We start from the raw sequence: 26,459 nt of genomic DNA on the forward strand, positions 1-26,459 counted from the left end.
ATAGTTGATTTCCGTGAAAATGTCTTTAAGAAAAAGAAATTAAAAAACACACATTAGAATCAACAAATCATGGAAAGCTAATGATTTCGAAGCATTGAGTTTAGTATTTTTTTTTCTAAATTGAACTAGCATGTCATTACTCAACCCTTTTCAATTTCAGTGAGTTTGTGATTCAGTGACAATGGGGCAATTTAGTAGGAGGACTGCTGGGGCTAGGTAAAGCATTTCAATTATGCATATTTGGCCCAGGAAGAAAATGAGTCAACCCAAACATAAAATTCTAGAAAATTAATTTTGCAAAGGAACTTGAATACAGTATATGGATCTTACATCTATCCTATTCAAATCATATTTGCTAGGAACCAGAGTCTAACTTCTGTTTGCCTGAAACCAAATCCTCAAAATTTGGGAAATTTTCTGTATATCCTATCCCCAAACTTCAAACTTATAAAATCAGACAGATCCTAAGATGGCTTAGCTCTTGCACGAGACTTCCTGCATTCATGAGGTGAAGATGGATTATTTTCCTAAAATAAAGCTGATTGAATCTGTCAAAATCATTGTTATAAAAAGGTGATCTCATGGGTCTTATTGACTGATTTCCATCCCTAAACTACCTCATAATATGTAGTAACCACTGACATTTTGGCTTGGGCTGCTTAGGCGTGTACTGATAGTAAGGAACTATGGCCACAATTTCCATTATCTTAACATGAAATATATAGCTCTATTAAAATATTTATGCTTATTAAGCTTAAGATATATTAATATTCTTTTGAGCAATTTTAAAATAATCAAATAGAAATATGCATGCTATGGACTGAATTGCATCATTCCCAAATTGACATGTTGAAGCTCTGTCCTCCAAGATGATGTTATTTGGAGACAGGGCCTTTGGGAAGTAATTAGGTTTAGGTGGTCATGAGGTTGGAACCCTCATGGCAGAATTAGTTCCCTTGTAACAGGAGATGCTAGAGAGCTTGCTTGTTTGCCTTCTGCCATGAGGATACAGTGAGAAGACAGCTATCTGCAAGCCAGGAGGAGAGTTCTTACCAGAATCCCACTCCACTGGCACCCTTATGTGGAATCTCTAGCCTTGAAAACTGTGAGAAAAAACCAATTCTGTTAAGACATACAGTCTGTGGTATTTTGTTATGGCAGCCCCAGCTGACTAAGATGGTGCATTATCATGCATTCATAAGTTGACTATCAGCACTTAGGTTCATCTGTACATTTACTGTGCCTGATGTGGTTGTAGAAACCTGTCCTAGAGTTTGAAACTTTCAGAGATTTAAACCCTAATAACATTGCAGATGCTAGTTCTAATTGCCTCATTAGAAAAAAAGTGTGTCTGCTTAATTATTAACATTATTTAATAAATGGATGTTTTTCTTCAAAGAAATGTACCTCTTTTAGGGGCTTCTGGGTGGCTCAGTCGGTTAAGCGTCCAACTTTGGCTCAGGTCATGATCTCGCGGTCCGTGAGTTCCAGCCCCGTGTCGGGCTCTGTGTTGACAGCTCAGAGCCTGAGCCTGCTTCAGATTCTGTGTCTCCCTGTCTCTCTGACCCTCTCCCGGTCATGCTCTGTCTCTCTCTGTCTCAAAAATAAATAAACGTTAAAAAAAATAAAAAAAAAAAGAAATGCACATCTTTTTCTGTACCCCACTAGTCTTCTCTGTTGGAGGTTGAATTATTGTGACCAGCTAAATTTCCCCCTCTGAGATGCTCCTGAACAGATATTCTTTTACTTCTTTCAGTAATATGTCTCTTATCTGAACATTTCGTCTGTCATAAAAATAAATTTTGTTTTTCACCTAAGTTATTTCTCTGGTTAGAAGTCACTATGTACTACATATCCTTCTATATGCAGAAATACTGAGATTATTTGGCATGGTAGTTTTTTAAAGCCTATTCCTTTTAGCAAAACTTAAGAAGTTTTTCATATTTATTGTTTATTAGGGCTTCACTGTGTAAAAATGGCTGAAGTACTCCATACTTGATAAGATACATGATTACTCTCAATCAAGAGCCTTGCTGAACAACAAAAAAAGAACTATATGAAAGTCAGGATAATTTTATATCACTGCATTTATCAAAAATTTATATAATCACAGGTAAAACCAACAGCACTTATTTAAAAAGATCAAAGAAATATCATTAAGAAGTGGACAGTTGAGGTCATTCTTTAAGAGTGGACTTTTTTTTTAGTAGAAAAAAAAAGGAATTGGTCAGAAATCCTTGCCCACTTTAGACTGGTAAACACCATGCATTTTACCTGTAATGTGTCAGGAGTTCAACACATTCTGTTTCACAAAATTAATTCTAGTTATGCACTCATCATGGCTCTTCATCTCTAAATTCAGTTTACAATTTGTAGAAAAGGTAGTAACTGCTAAATTGAAAATGAAAAGTTCAAAAGGTAGGGGAAGACTGAGCCTTACTGGAGCTACTACAGGAAAAGACGTCTATTTTAATTTGCAGTAAGGACTAGAGAACTGGAGAATGCGCTAGCGGGTCACCATGGGGGACCACAATTTAGGAAGGGAGATCCTGCCTTTCACACCCAGAACACAAGTGAGCTCTTCTTAGAAAGAGCACCTCAATATATGAATTTGACCTTGAAAGCACCAAAAGATCTCTTTATTTACGACCATGGCAATGAAGCCACTTGAGAATTAAGAGGTGTTTTTTTTTTTAAAAATGAAAATAATTAAAAAAGAACCTGTATATTTAGATTGTTCTGACTGATCACTCCTCGTAACACAAACACTGAAGGAAAAGAATTAATTTACATCCCTAGCAAGAACCAGAACATCAATCAGAACTTGTGATATCTAGTAATACAAACATAAACAAATTAGTTTATATATTCTCATATAACTGGAAAGTCCAGAGATACGTCTGACTCTAAACACAGCTGGCTCTCCTATGCAGTGGAATCTGAATCCTGCCTCTTTCCATCTTGCAACAGACTCTCCAACTGGTCAGCTAGAAGGCTACTGGTAGACCCTACCCACTTGCCAACCCCAGGAGAAATAGAGTGTCATTCAATAGTTCCACAAAATATGTGGAGGATTCTGACTGTCCATCCCTTTCCAGTCATGGGCAAAAGGGTGTTTGTAACGGGCAGGCTTATTTTAAAGAACTGGTCCTATGGCTGGGGGTTAGGTAAGGGTTCACTTTCTAGTTCCACCACTAGAAAAAGAAATTCATCTCCTAGAAGAGTATAGGGAGTGGGTGGGTAGGAAGGATTGTTAGTTAATGTAAAAAGTAAATATATATTTGCCACGTCTGTAGGTAGATTGGATCGCCAAATCATCCTCTGAAATATTACAATGATCATATCCCAAAAATCTGAATTCTTTTAAAAATTACTCTAAGTTATTTATTATGTATTATCAACACTTTGTATCTATGTATCTAATCTCAATCAGAGTATGTAGGATTATTTTGATAAAGACTGTTTTTGTAAATTGTCATCATTTATCTTGCCTCACAAAATCTATTTTTATTCCATTTATATATACTTGTAGAAAAACATAATTTAATTGTCACAGATGTCTATGTTTATGCTACATAGACATTCTGCAGACACCAGGATTGAGAAAAGATGGATTTTTCATTTTTCAACTTCATTTGCCAAGAAGTCTTTTTGGCAAAGTTTCTCCAAAATTCTTACTTACATGTGTTTTCTGGAACACTTAAAAATATGGTTAAGGTCATTCTTACTTGTAATTGGGAATTACATTCTTAATATAATTTCAGAGTAATACATATAATTTGATAGTATATACTCTTTTGTCCTTTATCCTCTAATTTTTGAAGGGAAAATATAACATTGGAGTACGCCACAAACCACATCCCAGAGCATTCTGGAAGGGATTGTGTCATCTGTTGCCCATAGGAATAATAATGGGCAAGTGTACTTGGCAGTTTCATCTGATTAATAAAGTGTGATGAGGTTAAAAGTGACTTCTTTTAAAAGGCTTATGGTTTAGTCTTCAATACATAACCTGTGATGCTGGTCTTTGGAATCACTTCATAAGCAGCCCCTAGTTTTACTTTATGGGGCAGTCACATGGCCTTTCAGCCAGATCCCCATTTCTTTTGAAGCTGATTCTAGCTTTCTGGCAATCAAAATAATTTGTATGAAATCAGAAGGAATGGAAACGAAAAGTAGGCATGAAAAGTACTGTTACATACCCTAGCTGCTCTGAGATGCCAACTTTCCAGGAGCAATGCCCATGTCAAATTTCTCAGTAATATTTACCTCTCATTTCTTCCACCATATCAATAACTAGCTCTTGTCATCTTCAAAGTACTTCTCAAACATTAAATAATCTCAGATTACACACTCTGTTCTTCGCATTTATCTTGACCAGCTGTCAGAGAAGGCAATTTATTTCCCCTCAATTTTATTCCTCTTGGCTCTGGGTGGCTTCTGCAGTAAATTTGAATGCAAAATGAAAGGTACAATTTAGTGTGTTTCCATAACAAAGGAAACACATAATTTTCCGTAAGCAGTATAACCTTCAGATTTCTTTCAAATTGCTTATAGTTTGTCTTCTGAGCTGGATATTCGGAATGTATTTTCATCATCTTTGAGTCTTGATTAATTTTTAAGTGGAAATTTTGAGAATGTGAAGGCAAAAACAAATAGAAAAAATGTACAAAGTCATTTAGTGTTAGCTTTATCATTTTCATCCATTTAAAATGTTGTATTTTAATGGTTTGGCAGGATTATAAGGTGAAATAAAATTTGAGATTCATTATAATATCAGTTATTTTAAATATTAAAAGTCACATTTGAACACTGAACTTGCATTGCTTTCTGAATTTATACAGTTTCTCATTTTTCTGATAAAAAAAGAAAAAAAATGTATAGAAATTCTTGTCCCTTTAAAAACTTTTTGTCTTTTAAAAATATGATCATGATTCGACTAATTTGTACTAAATCCTGGTAAATTTGTTCCTTCAGCTTCAAGATACCAGGCAGGTGTGTATGATATTGTCTACAGAAATACTCTCTAATCCACAGTTCACTGAAGTGAATCTGAAGTGCAAAAGCAATTCTTCCGGTTTGCTCTGTATAGTGGTAGTAGGACGTCTTCCAAAGGTTAAAAAACTGGAGATTAGCAACATGTCAACTTTCAGGTGGCCTCTCCTAAGCACTTGTAATTCACTTACTCTCCTGCAAATCATTATTCCAAAGGTTTGACTCACTTGTAGCCCCACTTGGATCTTAAATTGCATTTCGAAGCACTCCTATCATTCATCCATTTTCAGAACTGCCATTAGAAGTGATGGGAATTTGGCACAAAAATCAATGAAAGGATATGATATGAGTTCGTTCTAATTTTTCCTTCTTTGAGATCCATCTCAAGTACAGTCTGTGAAATCTGTTTTTTAAAGGTATGTTTCCATCTTGCTATTATTTCAACTAAATTGAGTTCATGACTTTGGGATATGTATTCACGCAGTTTTTCAGGAAAGAAAGGAGATTCATTGTCACTGTTGTTAATTGCGACTTAAAATCATTTCAAAATCTTAATTAAATCATTTACTGCTGATCTCCTCAACAGCTTTTTAATCTCTTAAAAATAAGGGGTTAGATTTACTATAGTCACCTAAAAATTATTGTATTAGTTATGTTCGGTTATTATTAATACCTACTAATATATACACTTGGATGTATTTGATTTTCTTTTCCCTAGTCAGTGATAGAATTTTATGGCACTTATTTTTTATCAAGAGAAGGATAATGCCATTTATTGGTAAAGAAAAATTTAACACTTTGTTAACTAGAGTATTTAATTCATTGCACCATTTTCATTTCTTCCCCAATAACTAAAAATTGTCATATGAACTGGATTCAAACTCTAAGCACCCCATTTACACAGCTGTTAGAAGTTTCAAAATTTGTCTTTCTGGTTAATGTGTTCCATTAGGCTGCAAACATTTGTATTGTAACAAAATAACTTTATTTTTCATATATAATTCTCTCTTAATTTGTTAATGGGGCAAAACACTCTCTGTTAATATGAATGAATTACAGTTTGTGTCCCACTTCTGTATCACAAGAAGTAAATTAGCTGATTCAAGAAAGTCGTGGAAAGAGTCATGGGGCGCCTGGATGGCTCAGTAGAGTGTGCAAGTCTTGTTCTTGGTGCTGTGAGTTGAAGCCTCACATTGGGTGGAAATGTTACTTAAAAATAAAACCTTTAAGGGGTAGCTTGGTGGCTCAGTAAGTTAAGCATCCAACTCTTGATTCTGGCTCAAGTCATGATCTCAAGGTGTGTTAGACTCTGCACTAACAGCGTGGAGCCTGCTTGGTATCCTCTCTCCCTCCCTCTCTGCCATTCCTCACTTGTGCTCTCTCTCTCAAATAAATATTTTTAAAAAAACCTTAAAAAAAGGAAAGAATGTCATTGAAGCAATTATAGCATTCCATTTTGGTTTGGTCTAGCCTAACATATATGCTTATTAAAGAAAACAAATGCCTGCATTTATTGAAAACTTAGTTTTTCAGCCTCAACTGTAGTTTCTAAGGTTGCTCTTGCCCTTCTGGTCTTTTCTCACCACGATGGTAATGGTTGTACCAGCAGTGGAGGTGGCAGTAGAAGTAACGGCGATGGTGATGTTGATAATAATGAAGATATAGTTTAGTAGTTATTGTACTGCCATTTATTGAATAATTCGATGTAGCAGGAAATTTGCCAAGCAATTTATATGAGTTATTTTTCCACCATCATAAACCTGTAAATCGGCGTTACTAACCTCATTCCTTAGAGATAGATATTTCTAACTCAGAGGTAAGGCAGCACAGTAGGGACATTCTAGCCAGGAAGTTAATCCTAATCTCTATTGTCTATGAAACCTGTGGCAGAGCTGTTTTTCTTTACTGTTTCCATGAAAAATCTGGACCTAACTGAAAGGAAGGATTGTGAAAGGTAGAGAAAGAGGTTGGAAGATTGAAGGGAGCACTTTAATTCCACTTGGAGACCTAGGAGTACTAAGAATTCCGTTCAGTTTTAAAATTTGAAAACTTTCCAGCTATTATTTAGCACATTCTAGAAGTAACACCAGTTACATGAAATTTATTTTGTGAAAAGTGGCAAGGAAGTATCCAAATTTGGAGTTTGCTTTTTTAGTTTGAGAATGCAATTTTGAGGTAAAAACTAAAATTGGTAATAGTTAATTGTATATATTAGGAGATGATTAATAACATTTCCTTTTTTATATTTAACTGTTAAATTATGATAGATATTATGGCCCATATTTAAAATATATGAAATACGGTGTTGAGCTGTGATTTTGGCAAAAACATTGGGGTTGTTAGAGATTTTTTTTTCTCTTTTGTATTCAATTATTTACTACATATCTGTATGATTTGGAATTGAAAATGCTATTTGAGAGTCACTTGAATTTTCTGGTTGATTTTGAATTGTTATTAAATGTAATATGATATAGTTGCTTCAGATTTCAAGATACCCCTAGAGTTAACTTTCTATGAGTCCAGGTTGTCAATGTAAACAGATATGCTTACTCTCCATTGAGGGGGGGCTTTCTAGCCATACAAAGGCAGCAACTTTGCAGGAGTAACATGAAACAGTTACAAAATTTTTCAGTGTTTACTCTGTACATTAAAATACCACAGGGGCACCTGAGTGGCTCAGTGGGTCAAGCATCCAACTCTTGAATTTTGGCTTCAGGTGATGATCTTGCAGTTCCTGAAATCCAGCCCTGAGTCAGGCTCTGCTCTGACAGCATGGAACCTGCTTGGGATTCTCTCTCTCCCTCTCTCCAACCCCTCTCCTATTTACACTACCTCTCTTAAAAATAATAAATAAACATTTAAAAATATTGTACCACAAAAAGAAAGGGTGGACAGTTGAGGGTAACAAACTGCAACCTAAGATCAGATAAAGTATTTTATCATATGTATGTGTTTGTATATATGCATACATGTATACCCTCTTGCAAGGAGTATAAATGTATAAATATGTATAGATACATACACATGCACACATATGGATATCTGTATGTGCACATATACATATATAATATGTATAAATACATATACATGCGTACACAAAGATATCTGTATATACATGTATACTTGTATAAAAATATATGCATACATATGACTGTGTACATGTAATGTGTATACAGTTCTTTAAAACACTCAATGGAGGTTTATGGAAAAGTGAGCAAAAAATTTCAAAAGATAAAAAATATAAAGGGAAAATAAATATATAAAAAGCTTATTGCTAGTAATCAAAGAACTACAAATGAAGCAGAACTTTCCTCCTACGTGATTGAAAATAGTTTTAATCTATTTCTATTTGACAATACCCAGTATTGTCAAAGATAAGAAAACAGAGACTGCTGGTATGTACATTTTCAAAAATATACTAATTTTCTGGGGTGCCTGGGTAGCTTAGTCGGTTAAGCATTTGACTCTTGGTTTCAGTTCAGGTCATGATCCCATGGCTTCATGGGTTTGAGCCACTCATCGGGCTCTGTGCTGTCAGTGTGGAGCCTGCTTGGGATTCTCTCTCTTTCCCTCTGCCTCTACCCCTCCCTGACTCATGCTGTCTCTCTCAAAATTAATAAATAAACTTTAAAAACAAACGTACAAATTTTCAAATACATATGTATATTCTCAAAAGATATAAAAGTGAGAATACTGTTTGTACCAGAAATTCTAGGTTTAGGAAATTTTCTGAACATAAAAATTATGAATGTGTGCTAAGAAAACTTTTGCCATGTCCCAAGGTAGAAAACTTTTTGACTTAATTATGCATATCCACAAAATGACATGCCATGCAGCCACTTAAGTGATATTTTATGGAATACATACGGCAGGAAAACATGCCTATTATATATTGCCTAGTGGAAAACAGGATGCGATGATGACTTTTCAAATCAAATACAGCATATTTATATATTTACATGTGTGTATAGAAAAGTAGGTGTAAACAGCACGATATGTTAACAGTTGCCTCTGAGTGGTGAGATCACAAATAATTATTTATCTATTTATTTTCCTATTTTTTAAATATTTTTTGAATTTTCTCCCATAAACATGTAGATTTTGAAAGCAGAAATAAAAAAGTTAATGCATATAACAAGATTTTCTCTTAAATCTTCTGTGACCCTTCACAAATAAAAATGAATGGCCTCAATAGAACAGCCACTTATACAATTAAGCCAGGATATCCAAAAAGGATTTTATCCATTTGTGCTACTTTATCATTGACTTTGCTCCCCCCCACCACCCAGAGGAGATATTTTTGCTTACATTCAGAACTGACATATGAACTTGAATAAAGGAAAAAGGTATTAAAAAACAACTTGACAAACAAACAGATTGCCTTTGATGGTAGTGGATATAGGAGGTGGTAAGGGAGAAATAAACATGATCAAAGGTGATGACAAAGTTTGTGGCTCCGATGGTATTATTTGCAGTGCTTAGGAAGTGGAAGAGTGCTAATCACAAGGGCATGTGGATTTCAGAGTGGAGGGTAAATACTGAGGTAGTGGGCAGGAGATGTGTCCCTGCCATTAAAGAGGTATGCTTTGCTATATAGAAAATGGTACAGACAACTTAAATATACATTTATAATCTGTGTGGGTTTTTGGTTATTAACATTTGACATAAAGTTCTAAATTGTAATTCTCCTTTCTGAATGTTTGATTAGGAAATGCGTCTACTACCACCACAGTGATAGACAGCAAAAATGGATCTGTGCCCAAATCCCCTGGGAAAGTTCTGAAGAGGACAGTCACAGAAGACATAGTGACAACATTCAGCTCCCCAGCAGCCTGGCTTCTGGTCATTGCTCTGATAATCACATGGTCAGCTGTTGCTGTCGTTATGTTTGACCTAGTGGATTACAAAAACTTTTCAGGTAAGAGTCATGAAATGTGGGTTTCAGATGAATAGAAACTATGTTCTCCCCCACTGTCTTTGTTTCTCTTCATCATGTCTTAGTGTGAGAAATAAAGCACCTCTCAAATGTGCTTGAATGTCAACTACTTCTAGTTTCTTTGTCACCATTTCCTTTGATCCTTCTTTGTCTATTGTTCAGTGATTTCGAATGAAATATATTTCCATATTTGTAATGCTGACCAAAAGCCAAACATTACAGTTCTATGAAGATAACTGATTAAAAAGTTTGGTGGAGATTTGGTTTGGGAAATGAGACTTTATCAATTTAAAACAGTACCAAACCAAGGAAAAAACTTTTGGACAAGTGGAAAATTGTGTGAAGCATTTTTAAGTCCCTCTACCATCTGGCTCCAAGCTTTCTTTCCAGACATTTTCTTTGCTCCTCCCATCAAAACATCCTATTTTGAGTTCCTGAAAATAAAGAGTGTTAAAAGGATTTTCTCATAATTACTTGTAATGAGATACTACATCTTGAGTGCCCATGTGTTCTTATGGATTTGGAGTAAAACAGGAATAACACATGTGAGGAAAGACAGATTTTCATTATGGTCTATTCAGTCTTTTAGAATACATTCTGTCTCTTTGTTCAAGGCATTTTGACACTTAAAAATTATATTTGTCTATTTCCACATCTGACATGCTCTAATGACTGTGAGTTCCTTGAGGGAGGGACTCAGTCGGGTATACAATAAATTTTAAATAAATAGATGAATGAATTCATGCATATCACTTTTGACCACAAGCAAAAACATTTCATTAAGCTCTTAATGTGCTCTTTCATATTTGCACCATTCACCCCCCAACCCCCACTTTCCATTTTCTTTCTCCAGCGGGAATAGAAATCAGTAGGAACCAGAAACTATAAATACTGTAAATTGCATTCTGTATAGTCAGGGATTCCCCTACTTCTTACTATGGCATTTTACTCATTCAGCAATTATTTATCAAGAACCTACTATATGTGCCAGGCAATGGCTATGTTAAAAGAAATGTAAGTATAAATATTGCAAAGTCATAAAACTATCATTTGGGTTTATTTACATGGCAGTGTGCTTGAGATGATTTTTCCTGCAGTACCATTGATAGCTGCCCTAAAATGAGCATTATCTAATCGGTAGAGATAAGTCCTATGATGTCAATCAAAGAAAACACTATTAATTCAGAACTGTGAACCTTTGCTTTAAATAAGCTATAATTTTGGTATATTGTATAATGTAGGCTCTTAAAAGAATATACAATTGAAATGCCTATAATATAAAATTATGACCTAGAATTTTAAGTGAAAAGCTTGGTTACACCACTCTAGGTAATTTCATTTCCCTTGAGCCTCTATCAGCTGTGATATTTCATCTATTCTTTCCTTTTCTAGAATATCATTCACTTACATTTTAGAAACAAATATGGTCATAAAATACAGTTCCAATAGATATATCTTAAGAATTACATGTAAATCTCATATTTGTTAAGTTAATAATTTAATAAGTACACTACAGAAATTACTGTTGCAAGGAATTTGTTTTAAATTATTTTATAAAATGAGCAGCTACCTATAATTAGACTTTCAGATTAGATTACTTAAGGGTAAGACACACAATCTGTGGTAGAGTTTCCTTGGATTACTGTAATTAGGTGTTATGGATAATGCCTATGTTACTGGCATTTCATCTCACAGGGAAAAAAAAATAGCCTCTGTATTACTGCTACTTCGTTTCTTCTTTCAAGGAGTGTTTATTAGGCACATCTTCTATGTGAGGCCTCCTCTCCCGCATTTCCTGTATTTATTAGTGACCTAACCATCTATCCATTCCCCACAAAAAGAAGTCTGAAGTCATCTTTTAAATCTGCTGGATACCCGATCAATCCCTATGCTGGATGCTGACTACTAACTCTCCTGTCTCATGAACTCCCTCCCTTCTCTTGGTTACCACGGTCTCCATTATTGCATTTCCGACCTTGATTCTCTGTTGAGGGGACAAACGCAATTTCTTCTTGTCTCCCTCACCCAGTATCTTCCCTTTGACATTGCACCAAAGGTATCTTCATAAAACATAACTTCGGCAAAGTATTTCCTATGGCCCAAGTATAAACTCTTTGCCGTGAAATTCAAGTCCTTGGCCTACCTCTTTATTTTCATCTTGTAATTCAGGTCATGCAATCTATTTTCCAGCCATAGTTACTATTGTTCTTCCCTGCATTCTTTTCCTAGGACACATATATTCTCACTCTTCCCTGCTTCCGTTCATTCCATTCTCCTGCCTCCCAACCCCCAGTAGTGCAGAAATTGTAGTAAAGTGGTTAAAGATGTGAATTCTGGTGCTGGATTTCCCTAGGTCTTATAACTTCCTAGCTGTGTAATATTGGAAAAATCATTCAGCCTCTCTTTGCCTCAGTTTCCTCATCTATAAAGTGGGGTCTATAATAGTACCTGTGTAATTAAGTTGTTAAGAGAATTATATAAGTGAATATATTTGAAGTGCTTAAAACAAAACCTGCTTTATCACAAGCACTGTATTGATTAATATTACTAGTTGGTACCCATTCCTCCATTTTCTTGAGGGATGAATTCATGCTTAAGAGCTACTCCCTTTTTTGGTGAAACAGTCTCAGATTTCCTAAGAAAAAATCACTGTACTGTGCTTTCATTCCCTTACTACCTTATGGGCAACTGTATTAACAGCAGTTAGCACACTGTATTATAAATATATTTTTGCTTGTCTATCTAACTAAGAAACATAAACGTATCCAAGGAAGGGACTGTCATATTCATCCCTGTATGTGAGTGCCTGTCATATAGTAGATTTTCTGGTATCCATTTCCTAAAGGATACATAGTGTTGACATTTTGATTTTGAAACAATTTCTTACATTATGAAGAAAAAAAATACATCATACATTTTTTATTTCATCCAGTTTTTGAGCAACTCTAAAAATTAGTGAATACATTTAATAAAATCAGAATGAAAAAATAATAAAATATGTTTATAAGATGCAATGTTACTTGTCATATTTTATAATGGTCATCTATGCCATATAATAAATTACCTCAAAAATAGTGGTTTAGAGATGCCTGGGTGGCTCATTTGGTTAAGCATCTGAGTTGGTTAATATCTGACTCTTGATTTCGTCTCAGGTAATGATCTCCTGGTTTGTGAATTCAAGCCCTGAGTTGGGCTCTGGGCTGACAGTGTGCAGCCTGCTTGGGATTCTCTCTCTTTCTCTCTCTCTCTCTCTCTCTCTCTCTCACTGCACCTCCTCTGCTCTCTCTCTCTTTCTCAAAAATAAATAAACTTAAAAACAATAAGTGGTTCAAAACAATAATAAACATTTATTATCTCAATCAGTTTCTGCAGGCCAGGAGTTTGGGAATGGCTTAGCTGGGCGGTTGTTTGCTTAGGGTATATTTTGAGTTTGCAATAAAGACATTGACTGGGGCTGCAGACATCTAAAGATTTTCTTGGATAGTGGAACCACTGGCAAGTTGTCGCACTCATTTTGCTGTCAGGTTAATGCTGATGTGTCTTCACGTCGTGGCAACTGACTGCCCTCAGATCCAAGAGAGAGCATGGCAGAAGCCACAAAGCCTCTTATGACCTAGACTTGAAAATCACATACCGTCATTTCTGCAAAGTCCTTTTGGTTACACACGTCAGCCCTATGTATTGTCCTAAGAGACTAACTACAAAATGGTATGAATACCAGCAGGCAACGATCGTTGGGGGCCAATTTGAAGGCTGGTTACCCCATACCCACTCCCAGAAAATTATATTGCCAGGCTATACATCTTTAGATAAATGCTTAGATATAAGGAAATGCCATCCAATACTCTAGCTGACAAAATGTTATTGTAATTACCACAGGTGCAAAGAGAAAGATGATGTATTGGGATGACTGTCATCACAAGACCACATCTAGGAAGATAAATAGTCTCTAATGAATTTGAAATGAAAAATAAATAATCACAGAGTTAAAATTCTAAAGAAAAAATATATACATTCTTCAAATAAAAAGTTCAAATACTTTTTGCTAATTAAAATTTGAATGTGCATTTTCTGAAACCAAAATAATATAAGTTCAAAGTCTGTCTAATTACAGCATAAAACTTGTAACTCATAGTGACCATTAGTTGCATGAGATATATGCACTCATATTAAAATTTTTATTTCTTTTCTCCATTTAGTGAATTCTAGCCTGTCTTTTTAATGTAGATTATTCACAGAAAAAAATTGTTTTCTTTAATAAGAGTGTCAAATGTAAATGGTATTCCTATGTTGCAATGCTATTTTTAATCGATACATTTCAAACATTTACTAAGGATTAATGTTATGATGATGAGTCTTTTGTAATAGATAATGTTTTTGAAATTTGTATCATTAATGTTTAAAAAACAAGGCTGGTGATAAAAGAAAGCATATTGGAAATAACTGAAGGGCAGACAGGATAACTCTCTCTGGGCTCTGAATTACTCTCTGGCATTTTAGAAAAGTAAGTAAATGCTTTTAAGGCATTAAAAATTGTTCTTAGAGAAATGAAAATCTATTTTCATAAGCAAATACTATACTGCATTGAGAAGAATGATTCTCCTTTAGGCCAATCTTCGAAATTCCTTATTTTCTGAATTTGGTTTGATATACCCAAATGACGTACTGGTGAGGGATATGTGGAACTGACTTTTATGTGCCTCTTTCGGAAGACTTGAGTTCACTCTACAACTCTGTGACCTATAAGCTAACATGACTAGGAACTTATGTTTCCTTGTCTGTCAATGGAAATAGCACTTTTCTCTCTGGTCTGCAAAATGTGTGACTTTGCTTGCTCTTATCAAATGAGATAAATTGTAGGACATCAAAAAAGCAAACAAAAAAACAGATACTAGAAAGGATATTTCACCTACCCTTCATTTCTTCCTAAATATAAAGTCCTAATACTATCCAAAAATAATATGATGTATCTGTCACAGGTTTTGATCAGAGTAGAATCACTATGAGTGACACAGAACAGAAGGTTTAGTGTAAAGCTCATGCATTCATGGGAGCTGATCAGCAGTCTAGGTAAGGCTATTGCAATGTATCGGGCACAAGGTCATGAGTCAGTAGAGTGGAAGTTGGTATAGCAAAGGAAAAATATCTTGTTTAATGTAAGTTTTATGAGACACAAGAGCCTTCATAAAGAAAGGAAGACCTTAAGAAGTAGTTAAGCCTGAGCATTTTTATGCTAGGTTTGATGAAAAGTGGAAAGTGGTGGAAAAATGTGACAGGATAAAAAGAGTAGGAGCTAAGTGTCGTAAATTGAGGGAAACAGCAAGGGCTGTTCATTCACATCTCTCTGGGCATCTTGGAAATAAGGATATTCCCTTCCTCTGGGTTTAGGGAGGACACCTTTCTCATGAGAGTTTTATGGCCTGCTTCAGAGGAATATCAGCAAGTCCTTTTTGCACAATGTCATTTCTCAAATTCTTTCAGCTGAAAATATTTAATATGCCAAGGTGCCATATTTGGGGTAGCATGTCCTGAACCCTGTCATTGGAAAGGGCAGATGGAAATAGCATAGGGGAGACTGAGGACAAACTGGAACTGACAAGGACAAACTAGAGCCCTCATTTGACTTTGACCACCTCAAATTACTATGATGTGGGTGAGCTGCAAGATAAATTGGTGCCTTCCACTACGGAACTGCACAAGCGCCTGGCCAAGATTTGGAGATGCTGGAGGAGGCGGTCCAGGGGGAACTGAGAGCATGCTGCCGGCTGCTGCCACATGTCAAGGTCAGCCAGCATATCGGTGATAATGTGCTTGAGCTGCAACAGCACCTGCCCTACACCAACCTTCAGAAAATAAGCAATGGCTATTACTTCTTTTTTGCCTTTTAAAGCTCATGCAAATTTCTCTTGTGCCCAACTGTTACCTGGACCTTACATGTAAGGGAATTCTGGGAAATGTCATTCCAATTTAGTGATTTAAGAGCATACAAAGCCACCACATAGGATGACTGTATAATTTATCATCCAAAACAGGACACTTGTGAGAGTGAAATGGAGAGCTGTTAATATTTGTCTCAGGGCCACAGACACAAACCAAGATGTCTGATCAGCCAGATATTATTCATCTTGCCTCTACTTTTCTTCCGGAAGATGAAAGTCTTCAGAAAAACAAAGATGGGGGTCTGGGAAGGGTTGGTTAGTGCATGGCAACGTTGCTTTCTTATTAATTGAGTCTAGAGGGTCACAAAGGCTGCTGGATGCCTTGCCCCCAAGCTTCTGCAGACACAGCCAGCAAATTCTTCCAGAAAACAGAGGAGTGCCCTGATGACTTGGTAACTCTTTCAGGATCAAAATTTGTGGGCTTTGGTTGAAATTCCTTACAAACTTGTTTGTGTTATTTATAAAAGGAACAATTTTCTCTCTAAACAATAAATGCAAAAAATAGGATTTCTAAAGAGATTATTGCAAACTTAGGCACTCTTGGATAATAATGATTTCCCTCTAGGTCAGAAGGTACAGGAATAAATTGTAGTAACTTGTGGCTTTTCTTGCCTAAGAACAAGGGTTATAATTTATTAGCATCCTCATCCATAAGAGGGAAAAATCATTCTATGGCTATACCCAGAGGTCTCAAAGAAGCGCATTTGGTAATTTTTGCATGCATTCCACATACTTATTTCAAAACAATTTTGTAAAAATTAGATAAAATAATCCATGTAAAACATACGTGCCTGGCACATACAAGGCACTCATTAAGCATAACTTGAATTTGAATCTTATTACTGGGAAGTAAGATCAGTAATCTGAGAAGAAAGCCAGCAAGGACATGATGGTAGGAAGCATCAATTTCTTATGAAAGTCTTGCAGACATCTCCTGATGTGCCTTTTAAATAGATTTTCTAATGAGGTGTGCCATTTATCTACTGCTCTTGGAAATTAATTTCCCTGATTTTTTTTTCCTGGCACTTAGCCCAGTTAAGCAGGTGCACTGTTTGTCAGGCTGTGAGTTTAGAGGAGTAAAATGATTCAGGGAAGACCCATAGCCAATCAGAATGTATAAATTTAACATTTAATAGTTATGTATATATGTATATTTATGTGTGTGCGTATAGAGATGTCTGTGTGACTGTCTGTATATGAATATGTTCTCACATTTTAGGAGACTTGAAAAACTGAGACAATTAAATGCAACATTTTAGACTTATCAGTTCTCATGTGCACTGACTTTTCAAGTATAGTTGGCATTTTGTGAGCTTCTGATTCTGATTCAAGTCTTATTTTGATTACCACTTTTCTGTTCAATGTCTCAGGCCCGTTTGGTCCTCTTGGTCACTACATCTAAACGGACACATCTCATTACCCACATCCAGTCTGCTTATAAATACCTCAAGGAAGCAGAAATTTCCATAGTCCAATGTTTTCCAGATCCTAATCAAAGTGTGTTGATTTTTCATGAAATGAGGGGAAAGATAAAGCAAAATTTATTTGTTTTAAAGAAGGGTCCTTAATTTCATTGTTCCTACATTTTTGGACTTAAAATTCTCTTTCGAAATGATGATAATGACAGACATTATTTCTGTCACTGTTTTTAAATGGCATTCTTCTATAAAATAAAAGGTTGGCAATTTAATGTTGGGTTCCAGGTTTTCGCTGGTGGTGAATTTCAAGGTAAAAAAAAATCTAAAAGTTTGATACCAGTGCTCTATACCACTCATTTGAACCTTACCAAACGAGGCTTTATGTTAGATTTATTATAAATTTACCCATATAGATGGATACAATTACGAATCATACCATCTGTTAATATTCACCTTTTTGATGAATTCACTATTATGCATCTTTCAGTGCTCTGATTAAATTCACTTTCTTAGAAAAACCTTTCCTGAACTTTCAATGTAAATCAAGTGACTTTATCATAATTCCTCATTATATTATTTACTCTTCACTCATAGTGTATATTTGCAATTTACATATTATATATTTAATTGGGTGTGATTATTTACTTAAAATCTCTCTTCTCCATTGAGCTGTTAGATTTGTAAAGAAATGGCTTTATTTCATTTAATTTTTCAAGTGCTTAGAAGTGCACAAAGTATGAATGCAATAAATATTTGAATTAATGTTGAGGTGAAAGAATGAATGAATAAATAAGTAAATAAATAACGGAAAAGCTAGTAGCATTTTTTATACTCTGAATGCTGAGTAATGAGCATAGTATTTCTTCATGAAATATTAGTTTATGATGATTCCGATAATATTAGTATTCGCAATTAAAATATTTTGTAAACCTCTATTTCCTTGATTGGACTTTAAGCATCTAAAAGGCAAGGATTGTCTTATTCATCTTAATAATACTGTTTCCCTGTCTACTGACTGACACATATTGTTCAATAAAATTTGTGTGATCTAAACAGAAGTTATTTGGTAAGCATATCTGCCAAGCAAACAAAGAAACCTAAAAACAGAAAAAAATAAACAAAGGAACAAAACAATAATAACAAAAGAACACATGGACTTCAAGACCAGAACCACAGTAGCTGAATGCAGGCTCTGGGTGCTAGAATTTTGGATTAGAATCCTGACTCTATCAATCAGTAGCTGTGCAATCTTGGGAAATTCACTTCTCTGTGCCTCAGTTTCATTCTCCATAGGTAATAATAGTACCGATTCATATGGTTCTGTGAACACTGAATAAGTTAATACATACAAAACTCTTGGAATTTTGAATGGCACACATAGTTAGACAAATTGTAGTTAGTATCATTTTAATTTATTCTTCATGACCTTAAGCATATTTCAATGTTTCAAAAAGATGAATAGGCGTATTTCAAAAAGACGAATTGACTACTTGATTTCCAATTTTTAAATATCATGTGAATATACATAGATTCCAGCAATTACACTAAAGAAATCCGATGATTTAAGCACTCTATTTTATTTTAACATTGAGTAAATGTTCTAGTCATTCTGAAATGGTTTGTTACTCTTATATGACATAGTAAGCACATAATTCATGGCACTACATACTACATTTTAATGTGGTAAAAAGAACTTCAAAATTATTTACTCAGCTAACACTGAGCAATAGAATAGCTAAAGAGACTACATAATACAGTTGAGAGTTTCCAAAATTAAACCTTGACTGACCAAACGCATGTTTATGAAGTAATTATTCCAGATATGCTAATTGCTGTATTAATCCCAAATCTAATAACTCTCTTCTCCACTGGTCTGTTAAGTTTGTAATATAATGATCCAAGTAAGTCATCCAATTGGAGTACAGTGACATTTCAACTATTCTTATGCTACCAGCAAATTAATGCCACTGAATGTTAGCTTGAAAACAAATCTTTGGAAATCTGTAAATCTGCAGAAAACTTGCTTTTCCATTATTTATTAATATTGTAGCATTAGAACTGTGTTGATATTTAAGATATGATTTTTTTTAAATGAAGAAAGCAAATTGGTATTTCAATTAATATAATAATATCCACACCATGCTCATTAATAAAAGTATAATAAGATTCTTTTATTTTATTTAGATACTTGACATGGGCAAATGAAGCCAGAAGTTGCTTGCAATTTTGTTTCAGAATATAAAATGTCCTTTATTTGACATGGGTCTATCTCTAGTAGGCTGGAAATATTCCAGGCTTCAACATTTGCAGCACAATTTTGCCAGCAAAAAATTGGTTGATTGGGGTCATATTGGAAAAGAGAGGTGAAATGTACATCTATTTGCATTCACTAATTTTCCTTATTGCATCAAAAAGTTACAGTTGAAGAATAGCAAAAAATAACTTGGAAAATTTTCTATGAAACTATTAAATATTGAAATAGCCATGTAATTTCAACTAAAGTTGCTTGTCTTTAATTTCATTAGGGTTGCATACAAGTGCAGGTTTCTAAAATACTGAAGTCAGTTAATAGTAAAGATGAGTATGGGAAATTTTGAATTGAGAAAATGTTAAAAAGCTGAAGGAAAATGCCCATGCCTCAGATGTTGAATGGCAAGGATTGGAACTACACTATGACTATTCAAATGTAGATTAGAAAAGTGACAGTCATTTCCTTGTGCAGTCAATAAAACAATTAGCTCACCAAAAGTGCTTTTAAATCAGGATCCTAGTTTTTCTTTGGTTTAAAAGCATCTAACTATCCAACATCTGCAAGTATTTTATTTTTTCAAAATTGTGAATCACATGAGTTTTATCTTTTAGAATCTTATGTACTTCAAAAGCTTTGTGTCTGCCCTTTATTATTTTATTTTATTTTTTACATGATTCCCACTAAACAAGAGAAGTCCTGATCATTGTAATCTATGGGTAGTATCCAGAGATTCTAGGGAGAGGAGAGAGGAAGAAAGGGAAACCATTATGAGACAGAGAGGAAGAGAAAAGAAGAATAGAGAGAGAAAATGACAATGGTTTGGGAAAATATATTTATCTGGGATCTTGAAAGATAAACTGAGGTACATTCAAAATTTTAAGAATGAGAAAAAAATCAGTTTGAATGAGGCAGCACCACACAAAAAGTGGTTATAAGAGCTGCATATACAGGAGTTAGGGGAAAGACTTTTCTAGAGAGGAGATGGAAGCAAAACAAGGAAATTATTTGATTGGCTACAGCTAAGCATTTGCCTTATTTGGGAAAGGCTAGTTGGCTGTTATTGGTTGTTCGTTTTTATTTCTTAACTTTGGGGCATTTATAGGCTTAGGTTTTGGTTGGCTTATATTGGCTGCTAAAACATTAGAACCACTTCAGTCTAATGGCCTCCTTGTTTAATTAATTCAATAGGGAAGTACAAGTTATTGCTGCAAAAAGATTTGGCTTTTAAAAAGGGCTCATTACTTTTAAGGGAACGTGTGTGCTTGGGTGTGTAGGAGAGGGAAGAGCTTCATGAAGATGTGTTTTCAATGTTGGCACATCTAAGTGTTGCTAGATGCAAATGCCATCTCCTTCCTGTATCTTCAAAACCTCCCCCTCTATTCCCTCCTTTTCCATGGGTGTTTATGGGTTTTCTAACTTGGGAAAACAAATTGCCCTCACTTTCAATATGCCTATTTAGATACAACCCTTTTTGTTTCTGTCTCTTTAGCCAAACCCCTCTATTAAGAAATGTTCTGACACTATTCTAACACTGTGCTGAAATGTCTTAAATACATACCTGACTTCTTAATGAATACATTAAGTTTATTAAAATAAACAAACTGATCTTAAGCATGAACAAATTGCACACTAAACATCTTCATCTTGGTTAAACTTTCAGCCTTAGAACTGTTGGCAGCCATTTTCTTGTTAAAACCTTATCTTACGACATTTGTAACTCTCTTCTTCATCATCATTGGCTTCTTGTCCCCGTTGGACAATATCACCTTGTTCCATTGCTTCGGTTTTAATGACTTTGCATTACCCAAAAAGTGATAAGCAAAATGTCATCATGTTTAGCCTACTTATCTTTAATATGTGGTTCTCAAGCTAATAATAGGATCAATCTTCTAAAATGACTAAATAGTAAGATTTAGAGGAAAAAAAGCAGTGACACAATTCTAAATAATCAAAGCATGTAAGATGAGTTTTAAGACAATGACTTAAATGACTCCACCATGGGAGTCAGTAAAACTATTTTTATTTTGAAGGAAAAATTAATCTTATAAGCATTTTCATTTTCCCCGTTCTTAACCTCATTCTCTCTCCAATTTTTCTAATGCATAAGGATATTCAGTTGGATCAGCAAACCCAAGATTCCTAACTGAGCTAGTTTATATATCTTTCCAGTCTTGCCTCTTAGATTCTAAATCCAGTTCATTTTCCAAATTTTTAAGTCAGAAACATGGTACTCCTTGTGAGCTTTCCCCTTTTCCCACCATCCATAAACACTCAATTATCAAAAATAACTCATGTAATTTTTAAAAATCTCTTGGTTCTGTTCTCTACTCTGTGCCTTATCTCAAGAACCCGTCTTAGTTTCCCCAAGATCGTTGCACTAACCATGTATTTTCTTTTTGCCTATAATCTTGCCTTTTTTCTCCTTTTCATTCTGAGGCCAGAATGAAAATTGCAAATATTTTAAATTATTCTTCCCCTATTTAAAATTTTAGATGTCTTTCTTTGAAATATAAGTATGCATGTTGTTCTGATACCTTGGCGCTCACCTTGTTGGCATGGGACAACAGCTGCTCCTATAACAACTCCAGCTCCTGACAGATCCTGCTTCAGCTTCGTCCACTCCTTGCCTAGGTACATATTTAGCATGATGAGAGCAACAGCTTCTTCTCTTTGGAGAGGGAGGTTTGGAGGTCATAGGACTGATGCAATTTCCACTTTGTTCTCATGAATTTTATCCCATCCTTTGTAGGCTGCGAATTTCCTTACTCCCTCTACTTTATGTCCATATTTTCATCCCAAGTGACTCTTCTGCCTTCAGATCCCAACTCCATCTGCATAAGTAAAGACCTCTCCTAGCGAGGTTAGTATTAGAAGTACCAAGGGAATTTCATGATTCCAATTTTTCATTTCATCATTTTTGAGAAGTGTTCATCGATGATAAGGATAACAAGTTCAAAGGAATTTCAACCTCTGTATATTGTCTCTACATTAAAAATCTAGTTTGAAGAAAATTACTCAGAGAAACTTAGTTCTGAAGTTGCATCATTTATGTAATTCAAGGAAGGTGATTATACAACTTTTTAAACATCCTAATTTTAAAATCTATATTATTGAGTCTGGCATTATCAAGGTTATCACCCATTTGTGAAAACACACGTTTAACTAGAGCAAAATGAACTTTCATCATGTTCTTTTTTTAAAAAAAAAAAACCCTTTTTTAATGTTTATTTATTTTTTGAGAGAGAGAGTGCACAAGCAGGGAAGGGACAGAGAGGGAGACACATAATCTGAAGCAGGCTCCAGGCTCTGAGCTGTGGACACAGAGCCTGATGCGAGACTTGGACCCACGAACTATAAGATCGTGACCTGTGCTGCAGTCGGGCGCTCAACCGACTGGGCCACCCAGGATCCCCTTCATATTCTTTTCTTTATAGACACATCTGAGAGATGCTCTATAGAAATATCTTATACCTGATAACTTAATTATCCAGTCCTAATGGGCTGTCCTAATATTTATATTTCTTGCTAAATCACAAAGTGTTAATTAAATAAATACAAAAATTATTGTAACCTCCATATTCGATTTCAAAGAAATTTTGCGATATAGCTTGAATTCCACATTTTTGTCCATACAAGGATCCTTGAAATGATATTATATACTATAACTAAAGCTATCCAATGCAGAGTTTATTCTATTGCAGCTGAATTTAATTTTCATTGGCCTCCACATCTCCATATTATTATTATTTTTGCCTTTGCTTCTCCCAAACCTCTATTATTTAGCCGGGTTCACTACAATTAGCCCTTTAGGGGAAATCCACTACTATATGTGGATTTAAAAAGAAGATATTAAGAAATGAGCCTCTCTCAAAATATTTCTTGTTTGAAAAAAGCTATTTAAAAAAAACTATTTTAGGACTACAAATTATCACTATTCCGTTTACAATAAATTTGCTTCTCGGATACCAAAATAACAAGTGTTGTTTCTGGAACTGAAGCAATCTTACAAAAATATAGCTGTCCTCCAGGAATTTTTCAAGAGAAAATAATGGGAAGATTTGGAATTCCAGTTAGTGTGCCTTTTGCAAACTTCCATTGGCAGGATATAAATACACCTCAGAGATTCACTATGGAGGAATAAAGGCACTGTGTCAAACACTTCTTGAATTCTTGACTTCCTTGGATGTCCTTCCTTTCTTATTTTCCTCATATTGGCTTTACTTTCAATTGGAAATGAAATACAGAATAAGAAAACAATAAACTTATGGGATAAAAAAGGCATATAAGTAAGTTTGGAGATTGAAATCCCCTCCACTGAGATGATAAAAATTAAAGATGGGAATCCTGACATCATTGAGTTCAACCACGTTTGTTCAAGGTAAATGGTCCTTGTTTGAAAGTTACTTCAGACTGATCCTAAAATGCTTTAAAGTATGATATCTTGAGTAAACATCGCTTTGATGAAGACACCGACCTTAATAGTGGATATAAAAGCATATATTGTTGTTTGTTACTTCTTAAGTATCTGTACTTAGTGTTGTCCATGCTGGAAACTCCAGGGCCTGAAGACTCAGAGGGCTCTTAAGTTCACTGTGAGTACTTTTCAAATGTGCTCTGGTTAAAAATAAACTAAATTAAATCAGTATTTCAACCTTATATCCTTAGGAAATTGTTGACTATTATAAATGATGCCAAACCTCAAATCCAAAATGTTTTATAAGAATTTGCATTCTCTCAGTTTTCATTTCTGTGTATAAGAAACTTATGAACACAGTGGTGACAACCATTGCTTTTTGCTCACACTGAAACAGCAGGAATATATTTATTTTTTTTTTACCTTTTTGCTTGTTTTTCCTACTTATTTTTCCCTTCTTCCTATCCTTGGGGGTGGCATGGAAATGGGAAAATACATTTGAAGCTCTGTTTGGCACTGCTTAAGTTCTAGGGAATTCTGTTTACCTTGAACAAAGGCTAAGTAATTTCACCGTACTTTAAGCAAGAATTGTCATGTAACTCAGAATATATTAAATGATCCATAATTTGCTAATATTTTTCTTCATCAAATTTTCACCAACAGAAACAAAAGTATTCTAGGACTTATCTGCAACAAGAATGGAAAAACCAGTCACTTAAAATTATAAATTTTTTAGGTCTGGATAATTACCACTATATATTTCCAGACAGAATTCCTCACATATCAAAATTAGAAACACCTGTGTAGCAAACCCATAAATGACAGCACTATGTCGATTATATTACACATAAGATACTGTATACAGTAGGTCCTACATAATTGTCTTGAAAGAAGTCTATTTCCTAGTCAATTTCATTTGGGTACTAGTATGTGCAAGGTACACTCATCAACATACATACAATTTGATTTTTTCCTAATTGGGGTAGCATTTGTGACACTTTTAAAAGACCTTACCTCAGTTTGGATCCAAATATTTAGATGTGAATATTTTCTTGGAGGTAAGGGGCAATCTCTAGTTCTTTCACAAGTCCTGATTAAAAGCAGTGTTTGGTTTTCAAAGACCCTGCCAAGGTTGCCTGTGAGGATGTAGTGACTAAATGATCACAAAACAAAATTTATAACAGCCTGCATTCGTGGAGCACCATCTTATGTTTGAGTTAAATGGCTCTGAAAATTGAATTATCTATAATTCTATATCTATATCTATATCTATATCTATATCTATATCTATATCTATATCCTTTACTCTGCTTTAGGCACTTGATACTAAGGAGTTTATGTACAATGAGTTTGAGCAAAGTTCAGTAAGCACCATCTGGTGTGGGCAGAGACTCAAGGCAAAAGGGTCAGAAGATGCCTGGGATTTCGGTTCAATCACCATCCTGTGGAATGGTTCAGAGAGATGCAGATGGGCAAAACTATCCCGCCTCTGAGTTGTTCTTGCCTTTGATAAGATATGCATGAGGGCAGCCTTAGCGTTGGTGGAGGGGGAGGGTAATTCATCTGGGAATGAATTCCATGCAGTCAGAATTTAGGACCCAGACATCCAAGGGGATACTGGAAATGACTGTGGTGCAGCATTTGGAGACCTTAATGGAAGCTGAGGTCACACACAGAGCTTCCTGGTAAGGGGAAGAGAAGCTGCTGCCCTAGCTAGCAAACTGGAAAGAACCTCTGGTTCATTCAAGATAAAAGGCAATCTTGCTTTTTTTTTCCACATTGGCATCTATTAATTCACAGGCACCGTACTGTGTGCTTCGAATGTATTATCCCATGTAATAATTGTCACAACCTTGTGAGGCAAGTATTATTACTCTTATTGTCATTTTATAGTTCAGCATGCTGAAGCACAGAAAAAAATTTGTGTCCCCAATATAGAATACTGTTTGCCAGAACCAGGTATACTATAGAAAACAGGCATGAAGGGGTGACTTTAGAATTGTGACTTTGGAAAAGCATAGGCTTCGATGAATTTTGTAGACATAGCAAAAGTTAATCTTCTCACCATCATATAGCTATCCAGGGGGCGAGCATCAGAACTAGCATGGGGTCAGTGAAACACTCACCTTGGCTGTAAAGTGGAAGGGCTCCAAAAAAACCTCAGTAACTAAGATGCATGATATTTTAATGTAATACTTAAAATTTTAAAATTAATGCAAAAATCTGTGATGAACAAAATATTGAAAATTTACATAAAGACAGGATTATTCTGACTGATTTTCTTTTCTGTCTCTGACTTTAATATGGCCTGGCATGGCAACAGGTGGGAGGCCTGAACTTGAATGCTGTCAGTCTGAGCTCAGAGCACAAGCTTGTAATCGTTATTGGCTAATGTTTGTCAGGATTTGGAAGACAAAGAAGAGTAAAATATAACTTAAAGAATGTAAGACTGATGATCAAGGATAATGGCAAAATTATGGAGCTGGTTCTTCAGGAGGAAAACAGA

The 26,459-nt window shown here is 35.0% G+C and overlaps 1 protein-coding gene across 22 annotated transcripts in view; it reads left to right on the plus strand.

Moving 5' to 3' along the window:
* TRDN (triadin) overlaps positions 1-26,459 on the plus strand; it is a 385,182-nt gene that overhangs the window by 38,484 nt on the left and 320,239 nt on the right. For all 22 annotated transcript variants that reach the window (XR_008298359.1, XR_008298358.1, XM_053222303.1 and 19 more), the window contains exon 2: positions 9,704-9,913. Coding sequence is in view for 20 of the 22 variants with exons in the window: in XM_053222303.1 (XP_053078278.1) it covers positions 9,704-9,913 (210 nt within the window). In the remaining 2 variants the exon portion in view is untranslated. The remainder of the gene's footprint in view (positions 1-9,703; positions 9,914-26,459) is intronic.

Source organism: Acinonyx jubatus, chromosome B2, assembly GCF_027475565.1.
Source record: "Acinonyx jubatus isolate Ajub_Pintada_27869175 chromosome B2, VMU_Ajub_asm_v1.0, whole genome shotgun sequence".
In the NCBI taxonomy this organism is placed as follows: domain Eukaryota; kingdom Metazoa; phylum Chordata; class Mammalia; order Carnivora; family Felidae; genus Acinonyx; species Acinonyx jubatus.